This window comes from Actinia tenebrosa, unplaced genomic scaffold (assembly GCF_029948245.1).
Source record: "Actinia tenebrosa isolate PJP-AT-01 unplaced genomic scaffold, QUT_ActTen_1.0 PGA_scaffold4__44_contigs__length_22323623, whole genome shotgun sequence".
Taxonomy (NCBI): domain Eukaryota; kingdom Metazoa; phylum Cnidaria; class Anthozoa; order Actiniaria; family Actiniidae; genus Actinia; species Actinia tenebrosa.
This window is the reverse complement of record NW_028292581.1, coordinates 19,856,171-19,883,992: the sequence shown is the minus strand read 5'-3', so window position 1 is coordinate 19,883,992 and position 27,822 is coordinate 19,856,171. Positions and strand designations below refer to the sequence as shown.

Sequence of the window (27,822 nt, the reverse complement as noted above, 5' to 3'; positions counted from 1 at the left end):
CATGACAATAGCAAGCCAATCAGGTAAGGGCACCAGTCGTGTCAAGATGGCGGCCTTCTTGAAGGCAGTTTGAACTGCAGCCAAACTCGTTAGGAATTCACCATAAGAAAGCTGAAAACTTGGCTTTTTCTTGCCAGGGTCATCTTATTTGGAGTCCTAACCCCCTTGCATTGGTTATGTAGTTAAGAATGAGGGGTGTGGTGTATTTTTAAGTAGCCTTATGAGTGTGGGGCCAGAATAAATCAAAAAATCCTTCTGGTCACTCGAAATATCGACAAACCGGTGTGCAATGGTTATTCAACAGCTTGTGGACGAGGTGAGAAAAATCGTTATGCTTCTTGTTTCTTAGTCATGCTCCACTTGTAGGCTGTTGTTCGCCTGATGTTGATTTTAGCCTTCAAGTATTCTATGTTGACCGCCTACTTGGTGTAGATGGAAAAGTTATATCTTTGCACAACACGACCAGGTGATACTAAAAGTGGAAGTCTTGTCGTGTCAAAACTGTTCTAACTTGTGTTTTCGTGTTTCCTCCAGCCTCCATTAGTACAGGCCTGCTTTCATGGAGATGCTGCAGAAGTTCGAGCTTTGATAAACCGAAAAGAAGAAGTGAATTATCAGGTAAAGTCTTTTCATTTTGCTGCTTGGATTAATGTTGTAGTCTTTTTTTCTTCTTCGCTTCGTTGCATTGACGTTCGTATAGCTATTCGTAGATGAGTATTTTAACAGGCAAAACCAGCTGTTCTTGACACAAGACCAATTTTCTATCAAACTGAAAGACATCTAAACTAATTGCCAGAAGAAGCAACCTCTTTACTCGCACCGAATTATCCTAAATAAACATTTCAATTGGTGTCAAGCGTTTTACATTAGACTATTTACTTTGCAATATTATCTCTTAAAGTTAAAGACAACTTTAAATTAGAAAAGATCCCAAGCTTGATCTTCAAGATCGTATTGAATTTGTCAAGCTTTCTCTTATTCAGCTCACTTATTTTTGCGTGTCCATGCATGATGGCAAAATTATCGTCCTTTGAATTCATGAAAATTATGGTGATCAACTTTTTCTTTGTTTTTCTTTTCTTTTTACCCCCTAAACTAAAAAAAACGTTTTAACCTTCGTCGATGATGCATTCATGGGTATCTAATCTTGGTACTCTTCCAGAGATAATCTTTATGATTGTTTTTTACGAAACTTCGAATTCCTGTGACTAATTTTCCAAAAGTTTTCCAAAAGTTCATAAGCTTTATGCTAGTCCATAAATAGTAAAAACATGAACAGAGATATCAGCGTTATTCAATTCTCACATTGGCAAGACATACAGTTTTGCATGTCTTTCTGGGTAAAAATTGTGATATCCGTGCAAGTTAATCCTACAAGTTATTTTGCGAAATGTTGCAGAGAAAGTATCAAACATTTGAACTGTACGTATGTGCATGCGTGTACATGCATTGACATGCTGCAATTTTGTTGTGTGTCATTTTGGACCATTTTCAAGTTCCAAATTACCTCCATGTTCCTTGATTACAGACTCATTTACTCAGGCTTAGCCTTGTATCAGTGTCTAAATATTCACAAATACCAACCATAAAGTAAAGAATGCAAAACTTCAACAATACAGACACTTTGAAACTCCATTGATCTTGAGTGGAAAACAAAAATATTCTGCAAAAAATTGAGGCTAACCCTGAGCAACAGCAACAACCCCAAACTGCAGTATTTATCTGTCTTTCTCATTTTCATTACTTTGTTTTACTAGGATATGGAAAGGCGAACAGCTTTGCATGCAGCTGCACACTGTGGTGAAGGAGAATGTTTAAATGTGTTGCTTGCTAATGGTAAGTCATATTGTCTTGGATGCTATTGAGGAATATAAAATGTCCATGCATGTCTGTACTGCAATATAAACACACTAGAAGCTGTAGAGCATGAGAGAAACAAGTTTAGGAAGCATGGAACATATTTTCTTTTCGAGTGTTATACAGCTCCCAAAGTGTTTATATCACAGCACAGAGACATAGGCAGCCATTTTTATATTGCTTTTATAGAATATTTTGAACAATTTTTCACAAGCGTTTCTCTGTCCTGTGATACAAACACTGTAGCCAGCCAATCAGCACCCAGGTTATATCTTTTATAATGGCACATACGGTACCTGTATACACATATACATGTATCAATCAGACAGGGGACAGAGACATGGACACACAAATTCATAAATTTAGTTACAGTGTATGCAAGCAAAATGCCAGGGTGAATGTGTTTACACGCTGGGATATAAGCTCTATGGGAACAACATATTAATCTTTTGGTACAATATTTTTAAACCAATATGAGCTTGGGATGAGTGCATGGCTTTCAAAATGTTTTGGAGTAGGTATCTAATTTTGAAATAGCTGGCTTCAATTGAATAAGAGGAGCATCTGGAAGGTGTATTATAGAAAAGGAAAAGTAGCTGGTAATTAACAATTATTGCTGGAGCTCCAGCTTATTCAGAAACCCCTATGTGTGGGTATGTGCACACGCATTCATGTATCCTTCATATGCTAATATTGCACAATGGCTGTCAGGGTCATTGAATGTAACAGTCATGCATTGTACAGGTGTTCCTGAAATTAAAAAGAAAGCTAATGCCCACATCAGGATTCCCACAAGATAGAGGGTTAAATCTTGCAACTTGAAAAGTACTAGCATTTCCGAGGGCAATAATGAGGAAAAACTCTTGGTAAAACAGTAAAATGCTTCTTGGAAGTTGAAGATGAAAAAATTTGTATGCTTTACATGTAGGGTCATGAGGTCAAGGAATAATCAATTGCAGATTAAAACTTGTGTAATACTGTCCCTTTGGAAATACAGTATGATTTTACGCCTTAAAATACCCTTTAAACCCTTGCAATCGATGGAAAGGAAACTTGCATGAACCATTAATCCTAACATTGAAATAATTATGTAAAAAATAAGCCATCATTAAATATTAATGGAGGACATTTAATTGTTTAAATTTTTATGATTGGTTACTAAGTATTGTTATTTGCTCAAAAACTTGCATTATTTACCCTTAATAGGAGCTAGAGTGAATACGAAAGATAGCAAATGGCTGACTCCTCTTCATAGGGCTTGTGCTTCAGGGAATACAGTAAGTATTGTATGGATGTATATTTATCTAAAGGCTAATATAGTAATTTTCTTCTTTAGTTATCAATCAAAAGCTTTCAAATTTCATCAAACCCTGAAACAACTTCTATGCTGATTGACCCATATCAGGATATTTCGGTAACTCACAAATCAAATTGGAATTAGCTTGGGTTTTTTAAGGGAGGAAAGCTAAAGAATTTGGAGAAAAGCCGTTAAATCAAGGAAGGAATCCAACCAACTGTACTCACATGTTATGCAAAGTCAAACCGGAAACTCTAGAGGTGATAGGCCAGTGCACTACTGTTACACCCATTCTCAATCACACACACCACTCTAGCGATTGTCACAACGAAGTAGCTTTTGATGGACGTCAATCAAGGCATTTCCATGACATTCTATAGGCACATGCTCTTATAGCTTTGTGTTTTCCGACAATGTTATGGAAATGCCTTGTGATTGACGTCCACCAAAACCTTCTTCATTGCAACAGAAACAATTGCTAGAGGGTGCGTATGATTAAGAATGCCGTGACACCTAACTCAAACTTTTCAGCATTCATTCTAAATGAAGAGAATGATTGAATGGTAAAATATTTTTATATGGTTTGAGTGATGCATCTTGGAGATATCAAGGTTTAGGCTTCTAATATGCTAATTACAGTCAACTCTCGTTACAGCAGACACCCTCGGGACCGTCACATAGTGTCCGTAATAGCGAGCGTCCGCAATGGGGAGAGTTGATTTTGGTCATTTCTTTGTCATTATTTTTGGCCGGGGATTTTTCTCCTGTCTGCCATAGCATAGTGTCCGTAATATCGGGGTGTCTGCAAGGCAAGAGTTGACTGTATGTAACATCAAAGGAGGCAGTTAGGTGTCATAGGCACTTTAAGCCACCCTTGATTCTCAGTCGTACCATGGTTTGACTGCAGTGCTTTGACAATATTACAAATTGCACAATTCTACATGTAGGTGTTGTTTTAGTTTTAATGCATTAACATTTTTGACCCTTCTCTATTCTTACAATAGGACTGTGTTAAGATGCTAATTAAACATTCTGCGGATGTTAATGCAAGAGACAAGAGTTGGCAGACTCCATTGCATGTTGCAGCAGCTAACAACCATGTTAAGTGTGCAGGTTAGTCTTGTCAGTTTTAATTAAAAAATCTTTTTGTACAGAAACTAATTTTAGGGGCTATAGTATTTTGATTTGTCACTCGCAGTTTCATTTTGGTGCATTGCAAAATGTAAAAATCACCATTTTTTCCTCCAAAGATTATTAAGTGCTTGATATGTCATATTATCTCAGGAATCATTTCTTTCTGTCTATATAGAGCAGTGTTTGTATGACTGTGAAAAGCTCAGTGCCGTAAGCGTGCCGTGCCGTGACTGTGATGCTTTCTAGAATTTTAATTGGCTGATTTTTTTCTCACGCAATGTGATTTGGTCAGGCATTGCCATGACCTTGGCGTGACCATGTCCACGCCGTGTTTATGCCATGTTCCGGGTATTTGATTGGATGGAGAGTAAATTCTCATGCAATGTGATTGGTATGGCGTATCCCTTGCCGTGTCATGGCCATGTTCGTGCCTTGAATTTTTCACAGTCATATGAAAACTGCACTAACAGCTTGGCACTTGTTTTAAAAGAGCTCCTCGCCCAGCTCAAAAACTGTTTTCACATTGTCATTAATTTTTTTTAACCACAGAGACATTGATACCTCATCTTGCCAATGTCAATGTGACTGACAGAGCAGGAAGAACCAGTCTTCATCATGCTTCTTTTAATGGACATGTTGAGGTGATTGCATTTGGATATTGTTGAAATTACTTTTTCCTGGGATTGCCAAGCTTGTCTAATCAGGTGAATTTGGGCTTCCTGTGGAAGCCACAGGTAGCCCAAAGACCATAACAACCTAATAAGAAATAGCCCACTTCCGAGATATGCTTCACTCGTCACGCACAAAGGTTTCAGTATGAGGCTACATGCTAAATGCTCAGTCATTCGTGACAAGCAGTAAGAATAAATTTAATTTAGCACATAGTTTATACTGAAACCTTTGTGCGTGACAATCGAAGCACATCTTGGAGGTGGGCTATTGAGATGACTTCAAGATTTACTATACAAATGCTGACATTTTAGTTGTGTTTGGAGAGGATACATACCAGATATGAGGTTTGAACAACTGTGTTATGCTATGATCAAGTACCTTGATTGACAAGATAAATTTTCACTTTTCATTATTGCGAGTATAGTGAGTTTAGAGTTGTATTTTGCTTAAAAAACATTAAATGTAGTTATTTGTTGTAAATTGTTTAGATGTTACAACTTCTGATAAGAAAAGGTGCCCATGTTTCAGCAATGGACAAGAGAGATCGCAGACCAATTCATTGGGCTGCTTATATGGGTAAGGAAAGGAATGTTATCCCCATTTTCATCATTAGATCAAGACCTTTAGATCCAACGATGAGTATGAGAATGAGTACAAGTCAGTTACAGAGAGGCACTATCATGATTGAGTACGTAGATTGAAACTTTAGATTGTAAAAAATCAGAAATTGACTATGATTTAGTATTGACCACATGCACAGGACCAATTTTAAAACTTGTACTTGTACTCGTCGCCGGATCTAAAGGTCGCTATTACATAACCCAGACAACAAGCTATAATTATTCAAGACATCTGGCCCGATTGTGTGAAAGGCAGATAGCCCTATCCGGCGGATAAATCCTTATCTATGGTATAAGTCGATGCTGCTATCCAATAAATTTATCCACTGGATAAGATTTATTCGTCAGATAGCCCTATATTGTATAGAAATACCCACTCTATACCCACTCCAAAGGTCTGTGTGTGTGTGTGTGGGGGGGGGGGGGGGGGGGGGGGGAGGGGGGGAGGGGGGGGGAGGGGTATAAAAATAAACATGGCTGCCACATGAATAGGTCCCTGCTTGTACCTTGAATCATTGTTTAAAGCAATTAAATATTCATAAATGATCTTTCCCTAAATTATCTAAATTTTGTATGATATCTTCAGGTCGCATAGAATGCCTAGATATTCTGCTTAAATCAGAGTCATCTATTAACTGTGCTGACAAGAAGGTAGGTTACTTTGAAGTGAATTCACTATCTTTAAGGTTATCAAGCAAGTAATATAATATGTTGTAAGTAATAATCAAACATTTGAAAGTTCATCCAATTTCCAAACACTGAGGACATCTAAGTGAGTTAAAAAAACAAGGTGGAGCTGAGGTTTTAAAACCAACTTCAAGGTGTTTGGATATAGAGGATGAAACACTCTTTCAATTGCTTGATATGGCTTATCAAACGCCTATCAAACTGGTTAACTTTGGGAAAGTGGTAACAGTTAGAAAAGGTAGTACTGTAAAAAGAATTGAGAGAGGACAAGTGCAGTTAGTGCAACTCTAGCTTCTTATATGCTTATAGCAACTGAGCAAGTACACCCAACACTCAATGAAATCAGGCTAATCAATGTACAATGCATTTATAACATAGCAAAAGATAGCAAAAGTGTAAAAAAATCTTTGTTAATCGAGAAAAATTCAAATTTTTAAAAACTAAATCTTCACATAGCGTGCACTACTCGTCATGGACGTGTGCTCGTGCACGCTAAATAACCAATCAGAGCATGTGTTATATTGTGTCTGTTATGAAATTTATTAGGGGGAATTAATATCTGATTATGTAATGTTTAATAAACGAGCAGGAGTGTTTTATGGGGTATAAAACATGAGGCGCAGCCGAGTGGTTTTAGACCCGATAAACATGATCTGCGAGTTATTAAAACTCATGATGTATGTTCTCATATTGTACAAAATTCTTTACGAAATGAACCAAGTTTGATAGAGAAAATCCAAGTTAAAGTTTATGCAAATGAAGAAGAATCTATATCAGATATAAAACCTCCTTCATGGTCATGATTTCTATTGTGTTTCCTTCATGAATTATTAATGAGTTTTCTAATGTATTATTTAAATAGCAATACACACCACTCCATGCATCAGCTGCAGGAGGCCAGCTAACAACATTAAGAAAATTACTGGAAGATGGTGCTGATGTAAGTAATATACACCTATTTTTTTAAATGTCGTCATCTCCAAAGGCAATAGGCAATAGGCGATAGGTGAAAAGCAATAGGTGATAGGTCATTCCAAGATCCAAGAATAGCTAAATAGAATGACTTGTGTTTCTGCTTCTGATTTTCATCAAGAACATGATGAATTTCAATTTTAACTATAGCTTGCTGTGCCCTGTCTTAGATCAGCCCAGCGGTTGCTTCAGGGTTGGAAAAAAATTGAAGGCTTTTTTTTTTAAGGTGTTGCAATTATTTATCCTGAAGCCAAACCTTTGTCTAGTGCCTTTGTTGAATGACAGGCCTTTCAAAATGGAGGCGGCCAGTTGAAACTGCTTGGTTATCATTCCATCTTCCCATGAAGCCTTGCATTTAAACACTTCAGGATCAAGGATCACTTCAGTTTTGGTATAACAGATCATCTTATGTGGAAGGCCCCTTTATATTTTTTAAGCATAAAAAAATGTAGTATTTTAACTACTTAATATCTTATATCTAAAGGTTGATGCACAAACCATTCATGGGAATACACCACTCCACGTAGCATGCTTAAATGGACAAGATATAGTTATTAGTGAATTAATTAGCTTTGGAGCATCTATTAATGCTGCTAACTTCAAAGGAATGGTAAGTCTTTTTCTAGTTACGTTTATAGAGTAACCTAATCCAATGTTTTCACATTTCCAACCTTATGTCATTCCCTTGAGGATTGTTTTTTTTTTGACTGTAATGTAAACTAATAATTCTGAAAGGGGTACCCTGTTTATGATTAAAAAACTCAAATTTGTGGACCCTGTTTATGACAAAAAATATAATTTATCGCACTGAGTTCCTGTTTCAATTTTCATGTCATCTCGCATATGGTTTTTTTTATGACCATAATAACCAGTTTTGGTCAATGCGAAAGTAGAATCCCTGAATATGACAGGAAACTCAGGAAGAACTTGGAACTTGAGTGAAATTGCATACCTTGTTTATGACAAGAAGCTTGAAAAACCATACCCTGTTCATCGGATCATTCCCCTATAGTCCATATATATAATGGAGTATCCCCCCCCCGGGGTAATAACAGGCACAACAGCCAAGTACCCAACCAACTGATCCAGCCAGGAGGCATAGTAGTTTAATGCTCACAATTGCTTTAAACATAATCTCTTGAATTCTTGTTTGCCAGACACCGCTGTATTATGCAGCAGCATCAGGCCAGGGTGATGTATGCTTGGAACTTCTTCTTAACGATGGTGCTAGCCCAAATATGCAGGTACTTTTGAGCAACAATTATGAGTATATAACAATAAAATGGATGTTGTACACCAGAAAAAAAAGAGCAAAAAAAGATGGTTCAAAAAGATACATAACTTTACGGATATTTCTTATTGCTAGCCTTCCTAAGAAGGGCTTTGCAAGCTTAGGAATGTCAGAGTAACGTTAAGTATCATTCTCCTCTAGGGTGTTCAGCATTAGTTTATCATTTCTATAATTATGTTAGTATTGGTTGATTGGTTATATTTTTAGCATGGCTATAATTTGTATAATTTATCATAATTAATTTATTAATTTGTAGTATGGAAATATCAATTAAAAGAAATTTTCAAATTTGCATTTGCACCGCGTCAGAGAACCTGTTAAACCACTATATTTATTTACAACACACATTATTGAACTCCTACACAAAAGACATGTTAATTTTTTTATGGAGGGAGGAAAACCAGAGAACCAAAACGAAACCCTTGTGGCAAGGAAGAGAATAAAACATCAAACAAACTCCTGTGCTACAAGGGGGTTAGTGTTTCTTCTCCAGGTTCTCCAGTTTTTTCTCCTATACAAAAATCAACTCCTAAATTCTGATATGATCTATCAGCTGCCTCATAAATTGGGTTGCAAAACCTGTTAGGCGTTCTGCCTTCCACCCAGGAGTGGTAAATTCATTAGGAAATGGTCCAACATTTGTTGAGTCAAATTTTGGGATCATTTGTCATGGTCTGCCACTAATATCTGCTAAATGTTTGGTCACATATTTGGCTTTTTTTCAGAGGCCTTGACTTGACATATCTAACATTTGTTGGTTTATCATTTAGGATAAAAAGGGTAGGACTCCTTTAGATTTTGCTGCTCTATATGGCAGATGTTCTAGGGCTCAAACACTTCTTCAACATGGTTAGTAGTATTTAGCATCATTCAGTATTTAACTTTTTATTCCCTTCATTTGTAAGTGGTTTTTTCAAAGTAAGATTCGAGAGAAGGTACAATATGTAAAACGTGTGTGAAGTCACTATGATTAGCAGCTGCATAAGTTGCTTGATAGATATATACTGAGTAGATAAGCTCAATTAGATATAAATTTTATAGTAAGTAAAGAATACCTGTGATGTGTACAATCTTTATTTCTTGGTCTGAATTCAATTGATTTTGAACTTTTAATTGTTCTCCAATTTGAGCTACTTTGTTAATTTTTTACATTCACAATAAGGTTCTATTGAAAGTGTATTATACTGATTTGGGTAAAGTTTGAAAATTTCTAAGAAAACTGCATGTTATATCATAAGATTTGTGCTTGTATTGGATAAATTATAGGAGCATATGTAGATGCTGCAGATTGCCATGGCAACACACCTCTTCATATTGCCGCTCAGTATGGTCAGGAACTTCTTCTTAGTGTGTTACTGGCTAGTGGAGCTGATCCATCGAAGTAAGCATCTATCCAAAGAGTGTTCTAGTTAACTGAGTGTGAAAACCTGTGTGTACAGTGTTTTTTTGGGGGGGAGGGGGAAGAAGTCCAGTCAAGAAGTCTAGTTAACTGAGTGTGAAAACCTGTGTGTGTACAGTGTTTTTTTTGGGGGGGGGGGGGGGGGGGGGGAAGTACTCAAGGATATGATCTATTGGTCTGCCTCAATGTAAAGGCAGAAGCCAAAAATAATAAGTTAGAGCACAAATTTCTGCTTTCTGCTGCCATTTTGATCCACATGTGGTGACAAATATCCAGTCCATTTTTGTGTTGACCAAGTGATTCCTATAAATCAAAAACTCCACAATCGACATGATTGCTGTGATCACAGCGATGGCCGTGAAACACGTTTTTGGACCATCGCAGTTATCCTAGGGACCAATTGGAAACCAGGCTCAATTTAACAACAGGAACACTTTTTGTGGATTTTTAAAGATTTCCTTGATGTTTTGTTTCAACCAGGCAAGGTGCTTATGGTATGCAGCCAGTACATTTAGCTAGTCTTGGTGGACACACAGACTGTTGTAAAAAACTCCTTTTTTATGGTGAGTATTTATAAGAACATTATTGCACTATTCCAACTACATGTAATCAGGAAGAGAGAAAAATGGCATCGTAATAATGAAGGCCAAAAGTCTCACACTATTGCTGTGGTAGCCCCTGTTGCTAAGAGATTAACCAGTGGCAAAAAAAGCTTCAATCTTGTGTTGAAAACTTGGTGAAGTTTAAATGCAATCTTTGGATAAGAATGACAAAATAGAAAGTGTGCCCATGCTGTTGGCTCTGACTTATAAGGCACACACTCCCATCCAATCAGAATGCAAGATTTATATCAGTTTTTTTGAATTTAACAACTGTCAGTGAAAAAAGGAGTGTCTGGAATTGAAATGGAATTGAAACCCGCAAATATTTAAAAAGAATTGGCATAAAATGTTTCTCGTCTTTCATTTAAAGGACTTCTCGGAGTTAACGCTGCCTTCGAAAATACTGGTACGGGTATCTACTAGTCTCATATTTAACTTTTTTTTTCTGAGTATAAAAGCCATACATACTCTTACCTTGTCTTCATATTTTTGCTGCATGTGATCATTTATATGTCATGGCTTCCATGTGTTCACTCAAAAACTTGGCATGTCAAACTGAGCTGGTCCGTCAAACTTTTACGCCATTTGAAAGAAAAAAATCAATGCAATTATTAATAATTAGAGTAAAAACTATAGATAACTGTCTTAGCTTTTATTGATAATTTTTTCTTATGAGTGGTATAAAAATATTCGAAAGAAAACAAGACTAAGGCAGTAAATATGCGTGATAGTGGGTGCTGGCAAAACCTATGCAATAAGAAATGTACAAACCAATTTGGTTATGGCATTTATTCAGTAATTTTAATGGTTTCATAATATATTGTTGTGATAAAACATATTATTGTAGAAGTACTGAGATTTATGTGCTCGCAAGCCATGTGATAAAAATCATATCATAACAAACGAGAAGTGATCCTATTAACTATACGATTTTCTTCACTAGTGAAAAACATCGTATCAGCACTGTGATTGGGTATACGATATTTTTCACTAGTGAAAAACATGGTATCAGCACTAGTGAAAAAAATCGTATCGAGTTTTCCCTCGCTTCATACAGAAAGTTTCAGCTTGCATTTGAGTGTTTGTTGTCAAAAGTTCTTAAACATGGCAGGTTGTTGCTCAAGATTTGCTCAAATCGACTCAATCACTGAGTTTTTTGAGAGCCAGGAAAACAAAAACACTAGAAATTTAACTCCTACATGAATTTTTACAAACAAAAGGAAAGACGAGGGCTATAGAACAGATTCAATGCTGCGAAAGAACTAAATGAATACCTCAAAGAGTTCATCCTCGGTGTCTGTAAGAAAGAACCAGCCAACGAAAACTACGAACTAAGCTCTCTACAGGCTATTATAGCTAGTTTTGAACGATATTTAAAAGAAGAAAAGTAATAGAATAAGCATCATCAAAGACGCTGATTTTGAACAGACACGAAAGGCTTTGCAATCAAAGCAACGAGAACTCAAACAGAAAGGAAAAGGAAGTAAACCTAATAAATTTTTCTCTCAACTCCAAGTTCAAAAAATATTTACTTGTAATATCTCAGTACTTATAAAATAAATAAATTACGTCATGGTTAGTTCGCTTGTACGTTTTTTATTCACTTGTTGTGAATAAAAACTGTATGCACTCATTAACCATGCAGTAATCTCTATATATTTTTTGCCACATTGACTTGTAACTGACAAAAAAGGAATTCAAATTATAATTTTTGCTAAATAATTGTTATTATTTTTATTTTTACTTTTTTCAGGTGTTGACATTAATAGTAAAGATGTGAATGATAGGACAAGTTTACATTGTGCTGCATGTAGTGGGTGAGTAGTAATAGCCTGAGACAATTATTGCTGAAATAATCAGTGAAAGAATGCCCTTCTGTTTCTAATTTACTGGCTATACCAAGAATATGGTAGTGCTATTTGATTGTATTATCGTTATGATAAGATATGCACTATGATAGTATGCTTCTGTTACACATTATTGAAACCACTAACAGTAACTTCTGGGCTGATCGAAGTCAGGGCACTGTCAACTCACAGATCAAACCCTGAAACAACCTCTGGGCTGATCTAAGTCATGGCATGGCTAACTCACAGATAGAACCCTGAAACAACCTCTGGGCTGATCTAATTCAGGGCATGGCTAACTCACAGATCAAACCCTGAAACAACCTCTGGGCTGATCTAATTCAGGGCATGGCTAACTCACAGATCAAACCCTGAAACAACCTCTGGGCTGATCTAAGTCAGGGCATGGCTAACTCACAGATCAAACCCTGAAACAACCTCTGGGCTGATGTAAGTCAGGGCATGGCTAACTCACAGATCAAACCCTGAAACAACCTCTGGGCTGATAAAAGTCAGGGCATGGCTAACTCACAGATCAAACCCTGAAACAACCTCTGGGCTGATGTAAGTCAGGGCATGGCTAACTCACAGATCAAACCCTGAAACAACCTCTGGGCTGATCTAAATCAGGAAAGAACTAACTCACAAATAGAGTTGCAATTTAGCATGTTTAGAATTCATTCACATTCATTTATTCATTTTTCAGGAATCCAGAATGTCTAGAACTTCTAATAAATCATGGTGCTGACTTTAATGCTGTAGATAAACTAGGAAGGTAAGACATATCTTTGGGTAGCATGGTTGGTGTTGTTGTGAGCCCATTGCTGGTCGAATGGCTGGTTCGAGCCCTGCGGCCACCACATGTGAATTGAGTTTGTTTGATGTGTTGTTCCCTCCTATGCTATGAGGCTTTTCTCCAGGTTCTCTGGTTTCCTCCCTCCTTAAAAATCAACATGTGAGCTGAGCGTTGTGTGCATAGAATATTGAATGTAGTGGTAGTGCATGTGAGCAAAGTGTCCCCAATTAGTGCGAAAGCTGCTAGTGTATGCCACCCATGCTACCTGTACTTAGACTGATTCTTCTAATTAATACAAACACAGGACTGGTATAATATAACAGTGAAGATTGCACACTGTGAATGCTGGATTAATATTTCTTTCTAGGACTGCACTTCACTATGCTTCTGGACATACCAATTATCCATGTGTAGTAACTTTAATTGGATGTGGCTCTGCTGTTAACAAGTCTGATACTAGAGGATGCTCAGCTTTACATTATGCTGCCGCAAATGACTTAGATGCAAAGTAAGTACAAAAAGTTGTTTCTTCCAGGGTTAATAATATTGGCAGTATATTATGGGCTAATAAATTACTCTGCTGGGCTATTGGATTTATAGACAGCCCATTGCCTAGTATCTAAAAAAGTAAGTGCCGAGTACTGCAAAATTGAAAAACCACTGGATTCCAGGGAATGTAGGCTCTTTCTTCACAGGGGTAGATTTAGGTATACAAAGTGGGCAAAGTGTGCCTATCAGTACCTTTGTGAGAGATTCTCATGTTATTTTTCTTTGCCTTAACACCCCCACTTCCCCACCCCCTCCCCCTCCCTCCCCCTTCCCTCCCCTCCCCCATCCACCCAATTTTGGAGTTTCTTGTACCATTCACCCCTGCTGCAACTGCCTTACCTGCCTTGTATTTTTATTCATGGCTTGATTTCGTTTCTTTACAGATGTGTAGAACACTTACTTAGGAATAGAGCCAATGCCAACAAAAAAGACAAACAGGGATACAATGCAGTACACTATGCAGCAATTAATGGACATAAGTTAGCTATAGAAATGGTAAGAATTGATTTTTTTAGTAAAAGTAATAGCATGGTTCATAGCTATTTGGCGCTACAGTACTTGCCAATCACATGCACAAAATCACCTGCATGTCAATCAAAGTGTTTTCATGACATCATTTGAAAACGCAAAGTTTCCAAGGGCATGTATGTGACTGTGGAATGTCATGGCAATGCCTTAATTGCTGTCTGCCAAATCCTTCTTCCTAGCAACAATTCCATTGTGCTCTCGAGAAGCACTACCTGTACAGTAATGCCATATCTAAATACAGTTTGTGAAAGCAAAATGTAATTTCACTTATGCAATCCATTCTATTATTTGTTTATTAAAACCTAAGAAATACATTGGAAGATTTGCAAGTCTTTCACGCACCTGACTTGTTAAAACTGCAAACATCATCAAAGATACCCAATAATTTAACATTTACAGCGCAACTACTGTAACTTGGGCCACTTAGTCCAGTTTGACAAGAGGACCAAAACTAAGAACTTTACCTAAAATTTTCCTAAAAAGTCACTTAGGCCATTTTCGCACGTAGCCCTTCAATTTTTAGATGTAGCACTAAGATAATGCATTCCATCTTTGGGCAGTCAAGCGAATCTAGTCCAGCTAATCAGAAACCTCAATGAACAAGATGGTTATTTGACACTGATGTTACTTGTAAACAACTAGATAACTATCATTTTCGTGTGGGAATAAAAAGATATGTTGAAAGCCTATTGTTTTCTGCTTCTTTCTGATTGGCTCCACTACCTAAAGCTGGAATTTATTGTTTTCATTCTACATTTTAATTATTTCTTATTGTCTAGACCTGTGGCCCTGGGTGTAGTAGTCACACTGTAACCATAGGCAACTTTTGTCCTACATGTTTATAATAGGCCCTTTGCGGCTAAGCAATCATGTGCTGATTAATTCACTGAGAGCAAATGAATGAACATTTTGATTCCTATGGGTGAAATTTGCTGGTGAGCAAACAAATTTTCTACAACCTGTTTTGAGAGATCGCAATAAAACTACATTTCGTAACACACTGGTTACACATCTTTTCATTCAGTTCTTTACAACTACCTAAAAAGAATCACCAATTTAATATAAAAACATAAATTTTGCCCTCCATTACAGACACGTGACCGTTTACTGCAAAGGGCCTATTCTTGACAACTTGCAAAAGCCTTTTTTTAGTACGATAACTAATCTTATTATATAATTACCAATGAAATATCTATTTTTCTCTATTTCGAAAAATTGATATCTTCACACGTGAAAATAACATGTTATTTTCACATGTGAAGATAACACCATTGCGATGACTATTCAAAAATACACGGAAATAATTGCCTGAAAAAGCCAAAACATACTCCATTGATAATTATATAATAAACAGAATATTACATGGGCGCTTGGAGATACGAAATTTATCTTCTCGTGTTGAAAATCTCTCACTCGTTCGCTGCGCTCACTTGTGAGAGATCTTTTCAACACTCGAAGATAAATTTCGTATTTCCGCGCGCCTATGTAATATCCTCTATATCTGTTCATTATATGAAAAGAGTTGTTAGAATTCTCTGTGTTTCTCTGTTCAGTTACTAGACACAGCCTCTATGGATTTACTAAACCAAAGCTCAAGTTCACCATTGGTTACTCCTTTTCATCTAGCAGTAAGTTATTTTGATCTCAAGTTTAATGGACTGGCTTTAACCAAATCCCTTTAGTTTTTGTGTAGTACATGTTGATGATGATGATGATGATAGTGATGGTGATGATATACATGTTGGTTATGGTGATGATGATAATGATGAGGATGATAATGATGGTGATGATGTATGTGTTGGTGATGATGATGATAATGATGATGATGATAATGATGATGATGATTGATGATGGTGATGATGTACATGTTGGTGATGGTGATGTTGTACATGTTGGTGATGCTGATGATGATGGTGACAGTAGTGATGATAATGAGGATGATGATGATTGATGAGGATGATGATGTACATGTTGGTGATGGTGATGATGATGATAATGATGGTGATGATGTACATGTTGGTGATGGTGATGCTGATGATGATGGTGACAGTAGTGATGATAATGAGGATGATGATGATTGATGATGGTGATGATGTACATGTTGGTGATGGTGATGATGATGATAATGATGGTGATGATGTACATTTTGTTGATGGTGGTGGTGTTGAATATGATGGTGACAGTAGTGATGATAATAATGAGTATGATGAAAACTATGATTATTATTAGATCACTGCTTATACTATAATTTATTTTTTGGCAGGCTTACCATGGGTACTCCCAGGCACTTTTAGTATTATTGAAATCCTCTAGTAATATAAAAATGAATGTAGAATCAAGAGACCCAAAAGGTAACTAAACATTTTATTACTTGAAGTACTTGAAGCACAGATGGCATGTACTGCTAAGGCCAAACAAAAAAATAAGTGTTTCCTGTTGCATGAGAAAAATAACTGGGGTCAGTAGGTTGGATATATATTTTTTTTACTGATACAACAGTGGAAATAAGCACCCTGTGGTGCTTTGGGAATGGAAAAAATATTAGGGTCGTCAAAAATCTGCAAGAAAATTAGGGTCGGTCCTGCAACAGGAAACACACTTATTCTTTTGTTTGGCCTAATGTGTCATCTCTCACCAATGTTACCCAGGTTTGGTGTCGTATGTGAGTAGACTTGTTTGTTGGCTCTCTACTGTGCTTCAAGGGTATTTCCTTTCTCCACGAAAATTAACTTTGACTAAATTCTAATTTGATCTACCTGCTGCCTTATCAATTTGGGTTGCAAAATCTGTCATGCCATTAAGGTTACTGGAGACCTTCAGGGGTATGTTAAGTTTAAAACTCTCTCTACACAACACATTCAACAAAACCCTATAAAACTATATATTGTTTCAAAGGTCGGATGATAAAAATTACGAAAAATATATTCAATAATTCTAAAAAAATTTTTTTAGAAATGAAAGATCGGCCTACAAGCTTTTATATTATTTGATAAAATACCCACAAAGGTCTCCAGTAACCTTAAAACAACCACCCAGGAGTGGTAAGTACATTAGAAATAAACAGTATTATGTTGGCTAATGATTTAAAACACCATTCTTTTATAGGTCGCACACCACTTGACTTAGCTTCTTTTCAAGGTCATGTGTAAGTTATTAGTTATAAGTAAATTTGTTTTAAATTTGGTTGCTGTTGCTATTGTTCCTTTATTGTAGTTAATGCACCAATAAAGTAGTGCTTCAATAGTTTTGCCTGTTAAACTTTAATTTTGGCCTATCATTTGGATATTGGTAGGCCGCTATTTCGAGCACTAATTTGTCATTATATTTTACAACCATCACTCACTGTAATTGGCTCCTCCATGAAATTCCCTTTTCAGGCACTATCACGGTGTTCATTATCTATCAGTGACATACAATACTCAACTGACATGCTCATTTTTAAGGAGGGATAAAACCAGAGACCCCTGGGGAAAAACCAGGGGCGGACCCAGGAATTTTAGAAGGGTGACTATTACAAAAGTTTTACCAGGAATTAGAGGTAAAGGGGGGTGACTGTTACTAGAGCGGATGCAATTAAACCGTGAAATAAAATCAAACTAAATACTAACTAATAGTATCTATTTAGTGACTAATAGTTGCTATCACTCAACCAGAACATTCATCATACAAAGACAAATAGACAAGAGACCATTTGTGTCTTTTGTTTAATAAATGTTCTGGTTGAGTAATAGTGACTATTAGTCACTAAATAAATACCATTAGTATTTAGTTTGATTTTATTTCACGGTTTAATTGCATCCGCTCTAACAATATACTGAGAAATTTGAGCAAAAGGGGGTAACTTGTCACCTATGTTACCACCCCTGGATCTGCCCCTGAAACCTTCATCGCAAGGAAGATAACTGTATGTAGCTCAACCGGAAATTGAACCCAGGACCTTAGGCATGAACTACACGGTGATGAGAGACAGTGCCGTAACAGTGCATACCACACAGGAGGAAAAACCGAAAACCTAGAGTAAAATCCTATGGCATGAGAAAGAACAATATTGTGGTGCTTATGCTGAAGTTGTCAAATTTATATCTGTTCATTTGGTATTGCAGGAATTGTGTAGAAAATCTTTTAGATAGTAACGCAAAGGTGCTTGTGCATGATTGTGTGACCAAAAGAACACCTCTACATGCTGCAGGTACGTATTGATATGACACCACTAATAAGCCTGAAGCGTGATGACGTTTTACCCCTGACTCTATGCCATAATTGTTTTTAAAATTCTTCCATATTAAAATTTTTGATTCCTTAGAGAATGCAGGAACAATAGTCGTAATTAAAGAACAAAAGCAGTGTGAAAAGGATTATGGTCTAGAGACGAGGGGTAAAACGTCATCATGCTTCAGGCTTATTCATGACTGCCAATGCTTATTTCTATGTCACATGTTTCCATTCAGCTGGGTTTACTATCCATACTATTCATGTAAACTTTCTGTACTGTTCAGATTCTAACTCATCCTTCATTTACATCATTGACTGAAAAGTCCTTAATTAAATGCAAATTAATAATTTCAACCAATCGTCCTATTTCATGGGTAGCATGGGTGTTATACGCTGCTAAGGCGTCAAACATCTTTCACCACTGTGAGTTGCCACGTGCCATTGTTGTCACACAAATTCAGTAAAATTGAAAAGCCAGTTTTTTATTTAAGCTCCTGTTCTGGTATCATGGCTCATCGAGTTTCTTAAATTTGGTTAAGCCCGCCACCTTGAGAAAATGGTCTATTTCCAGTACTAACTTTATTAATATATACATGTATTCTTAATTTTCAGCTTACAATGGTCATACTGATTGTGTTAGACTACTAATACAAAACCTTGAAAATGACAGTGACATAGACGCTGTAGATGAACAAGGGAGGTAAGTGTCATATACACTCAATTGAAGAATCGTTGTCAGGTTCAGAAACATAGAGCATAGAAGCTGAGACCAAAATGTACTTGCTGAAAATTATCCTTGGCAACAAAAACGAAAAATAGCCGAAGTCATCCTAGTTAAAGAACAAAAACCAGACTTAAACGAACAAGGATAATCTGTCGCTCTAAATTTATTAAACAATACCTATGTACGTATATTAGTCCCTAGGGCTTACAGTACCTCATTGATACGTATTAGTCCCTAGGGCTTACAGTACCTCATTAATACGTATTAGTCCCTAGGGCTTTAAAATATTCACTGTAATGTAACACTTATAGAAAGTCATTAAACTGATGATGGACGATGGATATCGTCCGAAATATCTACTCAAGAAACTTTTAGTTATTCTTTTCGTTTATAAGTATTTATATAGAAAATATGCAATATAAGTATTTTAATACTTAAAAATACTTTGATTTATTATTTATATAACAATTTTTTGATGTTCTGCACATCTCTGGATGCTTTATGTTATTTAGTACGCAGTATGTGCACATGTTTTCTATCAGTTCAAGAATGCTGTTCTATCAGACAACTGATATTATTTCTATTTGCAAAACAGGACACCTCTCATGCAAGCTGTTAGTAATGGATTTTCAGACTGTGCTGCTTTGCTGCTTAGTGAAGGAGCAGATGTTCTAGCTGTAGATGTTAATCACCGCAGTGCACTCCATAGAGCAGTAAGTGTTATCCTACTAAGACAGTTGATGTTTGGTTATATCTTGAATATGCACAGGGCTTAAATTAATGGCTGGACATCAGACTATGTCCACTCAGAACTGGAACTTGTCCCATCAAATCTTTGCCTTGCCGGTCTTTTTGACCAGTAACATTGAGTCAGAAATAATGTATGACTAAGTTAAAACTAATTTGGCCAATGTTCATGACAAGTGACCATAGTTAATGGAGCGGAATGGTTTGCAAACTCCATAGAACAAAGCTATTATTTTGCGTTTGATGTTGAACCGTACCATCACCCAACCATTCCGCTCCATTAACTATGAAGCGACTGATCAGCCATTATTGTAATCCTTGATACACTCTCGTTTGATTCCTGGACTCTGTTTCTCACATTTACTCTCTTATGACTCGAGGGTTTTTCTTGTGGGTTTTCTCTATCTGGAAAACCTAACGAGCTAAATTCTAAATTGATTTGTGAGTTAGCCATGCTGCCACGCACAGGTAAACTATTTTCTAAACAGTGTTGTGAAATCTGAATCCACAGGTTTACCATAGGACACCTTTTTTACCATAGGGCACCCTTGATTAACTTGATGAACACTTTAGACAATGATATCTTTTACTTTCCCACACTTTCTTTCAGGCTGCAAATGGTCATGATGAATGTGTAGAAGCTCTACTCCACAAGGAGGCAGATGTCCTTTGCAGGTACCATGGCGGTCCTATCTGTAGACTTCTTTAACTTGCCGGGTGTAATGCTGTTCGATTTCAAACCATGTGTCATTCCCTAGTCAGAGTATTGTCATATTGTTTGTCGTTCCCTAGTCAGAGTATTGTCATATTGTTTGTCATTCCCTAGTCAGAGTATTGTCATATTGTTTGTCGTTCCCTAGTCAGAGTATTGTCATATTGTTTGTCGTTCCCTAGTCAGAGTATTGTCATATTGTTTGTCATTCCCTAGTCAGAGTATTGTCATATTGTTTGTCATTCCCTAGTCAGAGTATTGTCATATTGTTTGTCGTTCCCTAGTCAGAGTATTGTCATATTGTTTGTCGTTCCCTAGTCAGAGTATTGTCATATTGTTTGTCATTCCCTAGTCAGAGTGTTGTCATACTGTTTGTCATTCCTTAGTCAGAGTATTGTCATATTGTTTGTCATTCCCTAGTCAGAGTGTTGTCATATTGTTTGTCATTCCCTAGTCAGAGTGTTGTCATACTGTTTGTCATTCCTTAGTCAGAGTATTGTCATATTGTTTGTCATTCCCTAGTCAGAGTATTGTCATATTGTTTGTCGTCATTATGTCCAAGGTGTATAAATTCAAAGTATCTCCTAAAATTTGAATATAATCGGGCAAGGTTGCAGCTCTAAGAAGATCTAACCCTTGGATAAATACAATAGAATGTGAAAAACTTTATTTAAAAAAAACTATAGATCTAGTCGACGATGAAAATTATTGTTTGTTTTTGCCAATCTTGAAAGCTCTACTTAGGGGGTGTAACATTGCTGACATAATCCTAAAATATCTTGGTGTTACTTATATTAGGGACTGTAATGGACGTACCCCTCTACACTTTGCTGCTGCTTGTGGCCATGTTGGTATTCTTGGTTGTTTCTTACAAGTTACTGGTAGTGGTACGGTACTCGATGATCAAGGATACTTGCCATTACATTGGGCTTGTTACAATGGTAAGGAATGTGACGTTTCAGTGGGTTCTCTCAAACATAGAAATCTGCAGAATGATGGCGAATCTAGAGGATATAGGGGTCCCCCCCTTTCGAAACAAGTGATCAATGTTGCCATTTTAAAAATCCTTGATCCACCATTACAGTATGGTGTTGATGATCTGTAGTATAGGCCATTTACACTAATCCCCCTTTAACAAAGCAAAATAAAACTTGTTGTCAAATGAACCCCAGAAATGGATGAAAGCACCTCAGTCAAACTGCAAGTTATCCAACATGGCAAAAATGTCACATGTTCCCTAAGATCAACTGATTTTATAATATTATTGGTACATGGTGTTTTTGCATTATCCATTTCAATTCTGTTCCAAGGTGGGGTGGGATGGGATGGGATGAGATGAGATAAAATGAGATGAGTTGGGATGGGATAGGATGAGATGAGATGAGATGAAATGAAATATTAAAAATGAAATGAAATGAAAAAGAATTTAGCAGTGGATTTAGCAGTGGCATTTCCACAGAGCATCTCTTCATCCAGTGAAATTCCAATTGGAATTTAAAAGTTGATTTTTGCCGAGGGAGGAAAACTGGTGAACCCAGAAAACCCTCGAAGCACAGGAGAGAACCAATAAACAACTCTTCTCACATACTACACCGAGCTCAGCGGGACTCGAACAAGGGTCGCATACGCCACCCATGGTGATAAGTAAAAAAAAGATAATAATTCTTTGCTTTTTTTTCTGTTTATTTTCTAGAGCATGATACTTGTGTTGACATCCTCCTTGAGGTTGGTACTGATTTATGACTCGTGCATCATAAGGGGTCGTTCATTTTTATGGGCTTTGTGGGGCTGATAGGATGGGGGGGGGGGGGGGTCACAAATACAAAATTTGTCTTCATTAAAGAAGCTTGTTGTAGAAAAATGGTAAAAACTAGCGATATAAGATTTATCCAGTTTTAATTGGGGCCACGTAAAAAAAATCAGTTTGGGAATGGGTTATACATGTTTTTAAACTTACAAGTTACGAAATCCCACCAGCCCTTAATGAACAGTCTCTAATTTTACGAGAGGTCTAATAGTTTGAATTTGTATTAAGTACAAAATGCATTTATTTGTGCAAAACTCTTAAAAGTTCTTTTTTATGTTACATCTCTTTAGAGTGAAAAATCTGAAGCATTTGAAGGCAACTCATTCTCACCCCTACATTGTGCAGTGTAAGTTTTCTAATTAAGAACTCTCATACCATCCGTGATGCAATGAAGTATATTGAATTAATAATCAATAGACCTTATTTTTATTATTTTATTTTATTTTATTTTATTTCATTTCATTTCATTTCATTTCATTTCATTTCATTTTATTTTATTTTATTTTATTTTATTTTATTTATTTATTTTAGACTTTATTTATTTTTATTTGTGGTGTGACAATGTTTTCCCAGTCGAACGTGACAAACCTCTGGGGGAATGAAGAGCTATTCACCATTTTCCATACATCGGTTCACTGGTCAAACACAAAGCATTCAGTCGAGGTTGCAAGGTTCAAATTTGAATAATCCTTTGAAAGTACCTTGACGCCTCGCTTGAGCGCTTTGTGTTTGACCAGTGAACCAATGTATGGAAAATGATGAATTGTTTTGCAACTCGTCGAGATATCATCGTTATTCCTTTCGTATCCTCGATACTCATGAATTTTTCGAAGAGTAAAAGAAAATGAATCCTCTCGAGGATCGTCAAGCTGAATTGGGAAAACATTGTCACACCACGAATAAGGTCTATTATAACATCGCATACACTACACCATACCTCATTATACGGACTGACGAACGTACGGACGAAAAAATAAAAAATATTTATGTCGGTAAATATGTTTTGTTTTGAAATGATTTCTTTTGATCAACAGAATCAATGATAACGAATCTTGTGCAGAACTGCTTTTAGACACTTTAGGAGATGAAATTGTGAATGCAGCTGATTCCAAGAAAAGGTAATTAAGTGTTGCTCGTGTTGAAAACCTTGGTTCTGTATATATTTAGTCAACTAGTGGTCTATCGTCAATGCTGCGTTCTAATTGGATAAGCTACTACTAGGCTAGAAGTTTTTTGGGAGCAATGGATAATGTATCAACGTATTTTGATTTTTACTATACTATAGCTTTACTTGTCTCACTCCTATTATTTCTTTAATCTGTAGAACACCACTACACGCTGCTGCATTTAATGACCAGGTAGAATGCTTACAGTTATTAATATCGAGAGGAGGTGATGTTGATGCCGTGGATTGTATGGGTAAAACACCTCTGATGATAGCTGCAGAGAATGGACATGCAGGAGCTGTAGGTATGTATAGTCATAATACTGCTCATAATAATGCTCAGAACTAAAAGCGTAAAAGGCCTAACTTCATAAATTTCTTTCTTTCTTCCTTCCATCCTTCCTTTCTTCCTTCCTTCCCTCCCTCCCTCCCTCCCTTCCTTCCCTCCTTCCTTCCTTCCCTCCTTCCTTCCCTCCTTCCTTCCTTCCTTCCTTCCTTCCTTCCTTCCTTCCTTCCTTCCTTCCTTCCTTCCTTCCTTCCTTCCTTCATTATGCATCATTAGAAAAACCACAAGTTAATAATAACATATCTACGCTAATAAGGTCTAACTGTCATGATTCCTTTCCCCCCTAGAATTATTGGTAGGAGAAGGAGCCGCAGATACAACGTTAATAGACCGAGATAAAAACACAGCACTTCATCTAGCTTGTATACAGGTATAGTAATACGCAATATAATGACCTGGCACGCTTTCCCCTTCTACATCTACTATTCACTACTACCACTTGGACACTTCTTTACACCACGTGACCGAAGTGCAGTCAAGTTTTTATCACGTGGTGTAATAACATTATCCACGTGGTACAGTATTGGCATCACGTGGACGATTTGAGATGCTTTTGCGGTTAACATAACAGACGCTACGAAGGCTATACAGAGATTAAAACTGCCTCAGTCTACTGGGAAGGGTGGTATTTTCTTTTGATTTTCCCTTTACCAGACTTCATGTGCTTCGTATACACGACAGACACTGAAAATTCTTGGACAGCTTTTCTTAACTGAACCATTTATTTGTTATTTTTTTAATTTATATGATTATTTTGCAAATTTACTTGTGCTTGCTTACGATAAAAGTAACTAATAGATCAATCTCGTACCCAGAGCCTGCGTTTCTTCTGACGTGCGGCGAAGAACGAGGGCTCTGGCATAATCCAATTTTTGAGATCAGAATTTGTGGACTTCCGGTATAAGAGCGCATGCGTTCAAAGATTTACCAAAAAATAAAATAAAATAAAATATGATCCCGATTTCTAATTTTTATTTTGATCGGAAGTAAACATATTTGAAAGCATGATTTTCATTGATTATATTTCACTTCCGAAAAATTGCGAATGCGCTCAGAAATTGATTATGCCAGAGCATTTGTTCTTCGACGCAGGCCAGAAGAAACGCAGGCTCTGGGTACGAGTTTGCTAAAAGATTAAATTGCATTTCTGATGTTTTTATTTGCCGTGTAGGGTCATACATCCTGCGCTATGTCAATACTTGATAAGAGTCCAGATACGACAATTAATATGGCAAATAATACATTCAAAACGTAAGTTGCTCAACTGTAACATGTAAAAGAAGTTAAGATGCTGATTTGATTAATGCTGTGCTGGTGTAAATGTTATAATTAAGCAGTCGTAGGCTAATCTAACTTTATTATTGAGCAATTTCGATTCTTTTTATTCAAATCAAACGCAATCTCAAGTCAAGCAAAACCAAACCAAACCGAACGAACAAAACAAAACCAAACGAACAAAACCAAACGAACAAAACCAACCAAACAAAACCAGACAAACAAAACCAAACAAACGAAATAATACCTAGCAAATCAACAGAAGAAAAAACCCCAAACCCTCCCCCCCCCTCCCCCCCCAAAAAAGGAACAAGAAAACAAACCAGAAAAGAAGCGAACAAACAAACAAACAAACAAACAAAACCAACCAAACAAAATAATACCAAACAAATCAACAGAAGAAGAAAAAAACCCGAACCCCCCCCAAAAAAAAGGAACAAGAAAACAAACCAGAAAACAAGCGAACAAACAAGCAAACAAACCAAAATCACACAATACGGATAAGAAAACGAACAAATACCTTTTTCTTCTTCATATCGTGGTTGCTCTTGTTGTTCTATCGAATTTAGACGTATTTTTCCCAGGATTTCAATATTTCGGTCTTTCACTTTCAGACCTCTCCACCTCGCAGCTAGCAACGGCATGGTCCCAGCAGTCCAGGAACTGTTATCACGTGGTTCGAGCGTGTTTGCAGAAGACGAAGACGGCCATACCCCTGCTCTATCATGCGCTCCTAACCACCAAGTAGCTGATTGTCTCTCTCTCATCCTCGCTACTATGATGCCACGCGAGCCGTCTTCACTTAACTCAACACGTCAAGACAGTCTGGATGGAAATACCATGGAAATAACTCAGAATTTTAAACCTGTGCATAACTCCACAGCTTAGCAATTAAAAGAATTTTTAATGTGAAATCCAAATGGAAGTAGAAGATACACGCGTACGTATTTTCACGTTTATATACCTTCGTCTTTGAAAACATAATTAGCTTCGTAAGACGAGGGGTACTTACCATTTAAACCAATTCAACCGATTTATTGGAAATTCTTTCCCTAATGGTAAAAAAGGGCGGGAAACTTTTACTTCCGACAAATAGTACACGCGTCTACCGGAAGAACCGAAAAGAGCGGGAAAATTGGATTGCGTCAATCGGAAAACCGAGTTTTTCGGAACTTTCCGAACTAAATGACACATCTTCCTTTCCATTCGGAATTTTCGGTTTTTCCGAGTAAACGGCGGTAAGCACCCAAGGCAACGATGTCAGTCTTACGACTTAATTTATAAAGAAAGCACAATTGATATTCAAAGCAAGATAATTTTTAACCAAAATTTGAAATTTATTCGATATTTTCTTGTTTTTGGGTCGATAGAGGTGGGAGGTCCACGGGGAAGTAGGGGTGGGGTACATATAAATGGTCATGGTTTTTACGTCTTTTAGAGCGGTTTTCATATGAGTGGGAAACGATACGGCAAATTATTATTCGTGCTGTATATCTTAACCGAACCGTTTTGACTGGAAAAATTACTTGAAGAAAATGGGAAGCCATTTGAATGTTTAGTTGGGAGAGCCTACGTAGCAAACAGTTGATTTAATGTGTTCATAAAACACAACCAATGACGCCAAATGCAGCAAATAGAACGACAATAGAATACAATAGGCATCAACTGAGTGCTATGTAGGTTCTCCCATGTTTGGTTACGGCATGTCATACCGTGTTTGTGCTTTTAACCATACGTTTACCACTTGTACAAACCCGCTCTATTTATCATTTGAAATTTAATAAGTACCTCTCCTCTTTTTTTGACGCCCTCTTTTTGATAGAATAATCCTTGACTCACTTTACTCTGTTGGACAGAACTCACTTTTGGGTTGAAAACGAATAAGCGGGGGTTCGTTAATTTTTTTAATGCAAATACTTTGAGTCACTATAACTCTATCATTATCACAAAGGTTTGGAACACAATTTTATGTAGAGATAAAACGCTGAAAAACATTTAGGTCTATCACCAGTTTGATATTTTAGGTTAAAGAATTCTATTGTAATATATACTTGTTTGCAGTTTTGAGCACGATCAATACACCATTTCACAGATCCCGCAGCTCAACCTCAGCCTCATCAGCGTGTAATATATTCTTTAGAAATTGCCTACAACCTGTGAAATTTTTAAGTGTTTCATTTGTTCGTTGATGTGTAAATTCCTTTCATTACTGCGGACTATAGTCAAATTCTAAAGAATAATCACACGCTGACGAGGCTGAGGTTGAGTAACGGGATCCGTGAAATGGCCTATTATTCCTTCTACTACTGTAGAAAATCATTAGACCTAGTCTAGCTTGGGCGTAATGTTTCCTATTTAAGACAAGGTGCCATTCTCTTGAGTATCATTTCTTTGTTTAACGGTTGTTACTCAAACAAACAAGCCAAATTCTCTAGAGACTTTGAACTCAAACGAAGAATCTTTTGTCTCAATAGAATAACACGTGGCCTGAATGGAAACTATTTCGTCCTAGCTAGAGGTCAACTCAAAATGCTTTTAAAGAACCATTCAACATACATATAATAAATGAATGTACCACCTTTT

At 36.8% G+C, this 27,822-nt stretch overlaps 1 protein-coding gene across 2 annotated transcripts; it reads left to right on the top strand.

Moving 5' to 3' along the window:
* Positions 1 to 20: 20 nt before the first annotated feature.
* On the top strand, positions 21 to 27,822 carry LOC116304483 (uncharacterized). Of its 2 annotated transcripts, XM_031714224.2 has the most exons (33): positions 21 to 316; positions 535 to 618; positions 1,758 to 1,836; positions 3,064 to 3,134; positions 4,159 to 4,267; positions 4,838 to 4,929; positions 5,449 to 5,536; positions 6,167 to 6,231; positions 7,130 to 7,207; positions 7,724 to 7,849; positions 8,397 to 8,483; positions 9,301 to 9,379; positions 9,797 to 9,911; positions 10,410 to 10,492; positions 12,285 to 12,348; positions 13,085 to 13,153; positions 13,542 to 13,682; positions 14,107 to 14,218; positions 15,805 to 15,879; positions 16,515 to 16,602; positions 17,357 to 17,396; positions 18,355 to 18,440; positions 19,076 to 19,163; positions 19,783 to 19,900; positions 20,545 to 20,609; positions 21,445 to 21,587; positions 22,340 to 22,371; positions 22,744 to 22,799; positions 23,488 to 23,571; positions 23,778 to 23,923; positions 24,252 to 24,334; positions 25,136 to 25,215; positions 25,854 to 27,822. In XM_031714224.2, exons 1-33 carry the CDS (start codon positions 290 to 292, stop codon positions 26,125 to 26,127), a joined length of 3,027 nt encoding a protein of 1,008 aa, XP_031570084.2. In that variant the 5' UTR covers positions 21 to 289; the 3' UTR covers positions 26,128 to 27,822. The 2 variants fall into 2 exon arrangements, with proteins under 2 accessions (XP_031570084.2, XP_031570085.2); XM_031714225.2 differs by lacking the exon at positions 25,136 to 25,215 and having other exon boundaries at positions 25,854 to 26,017.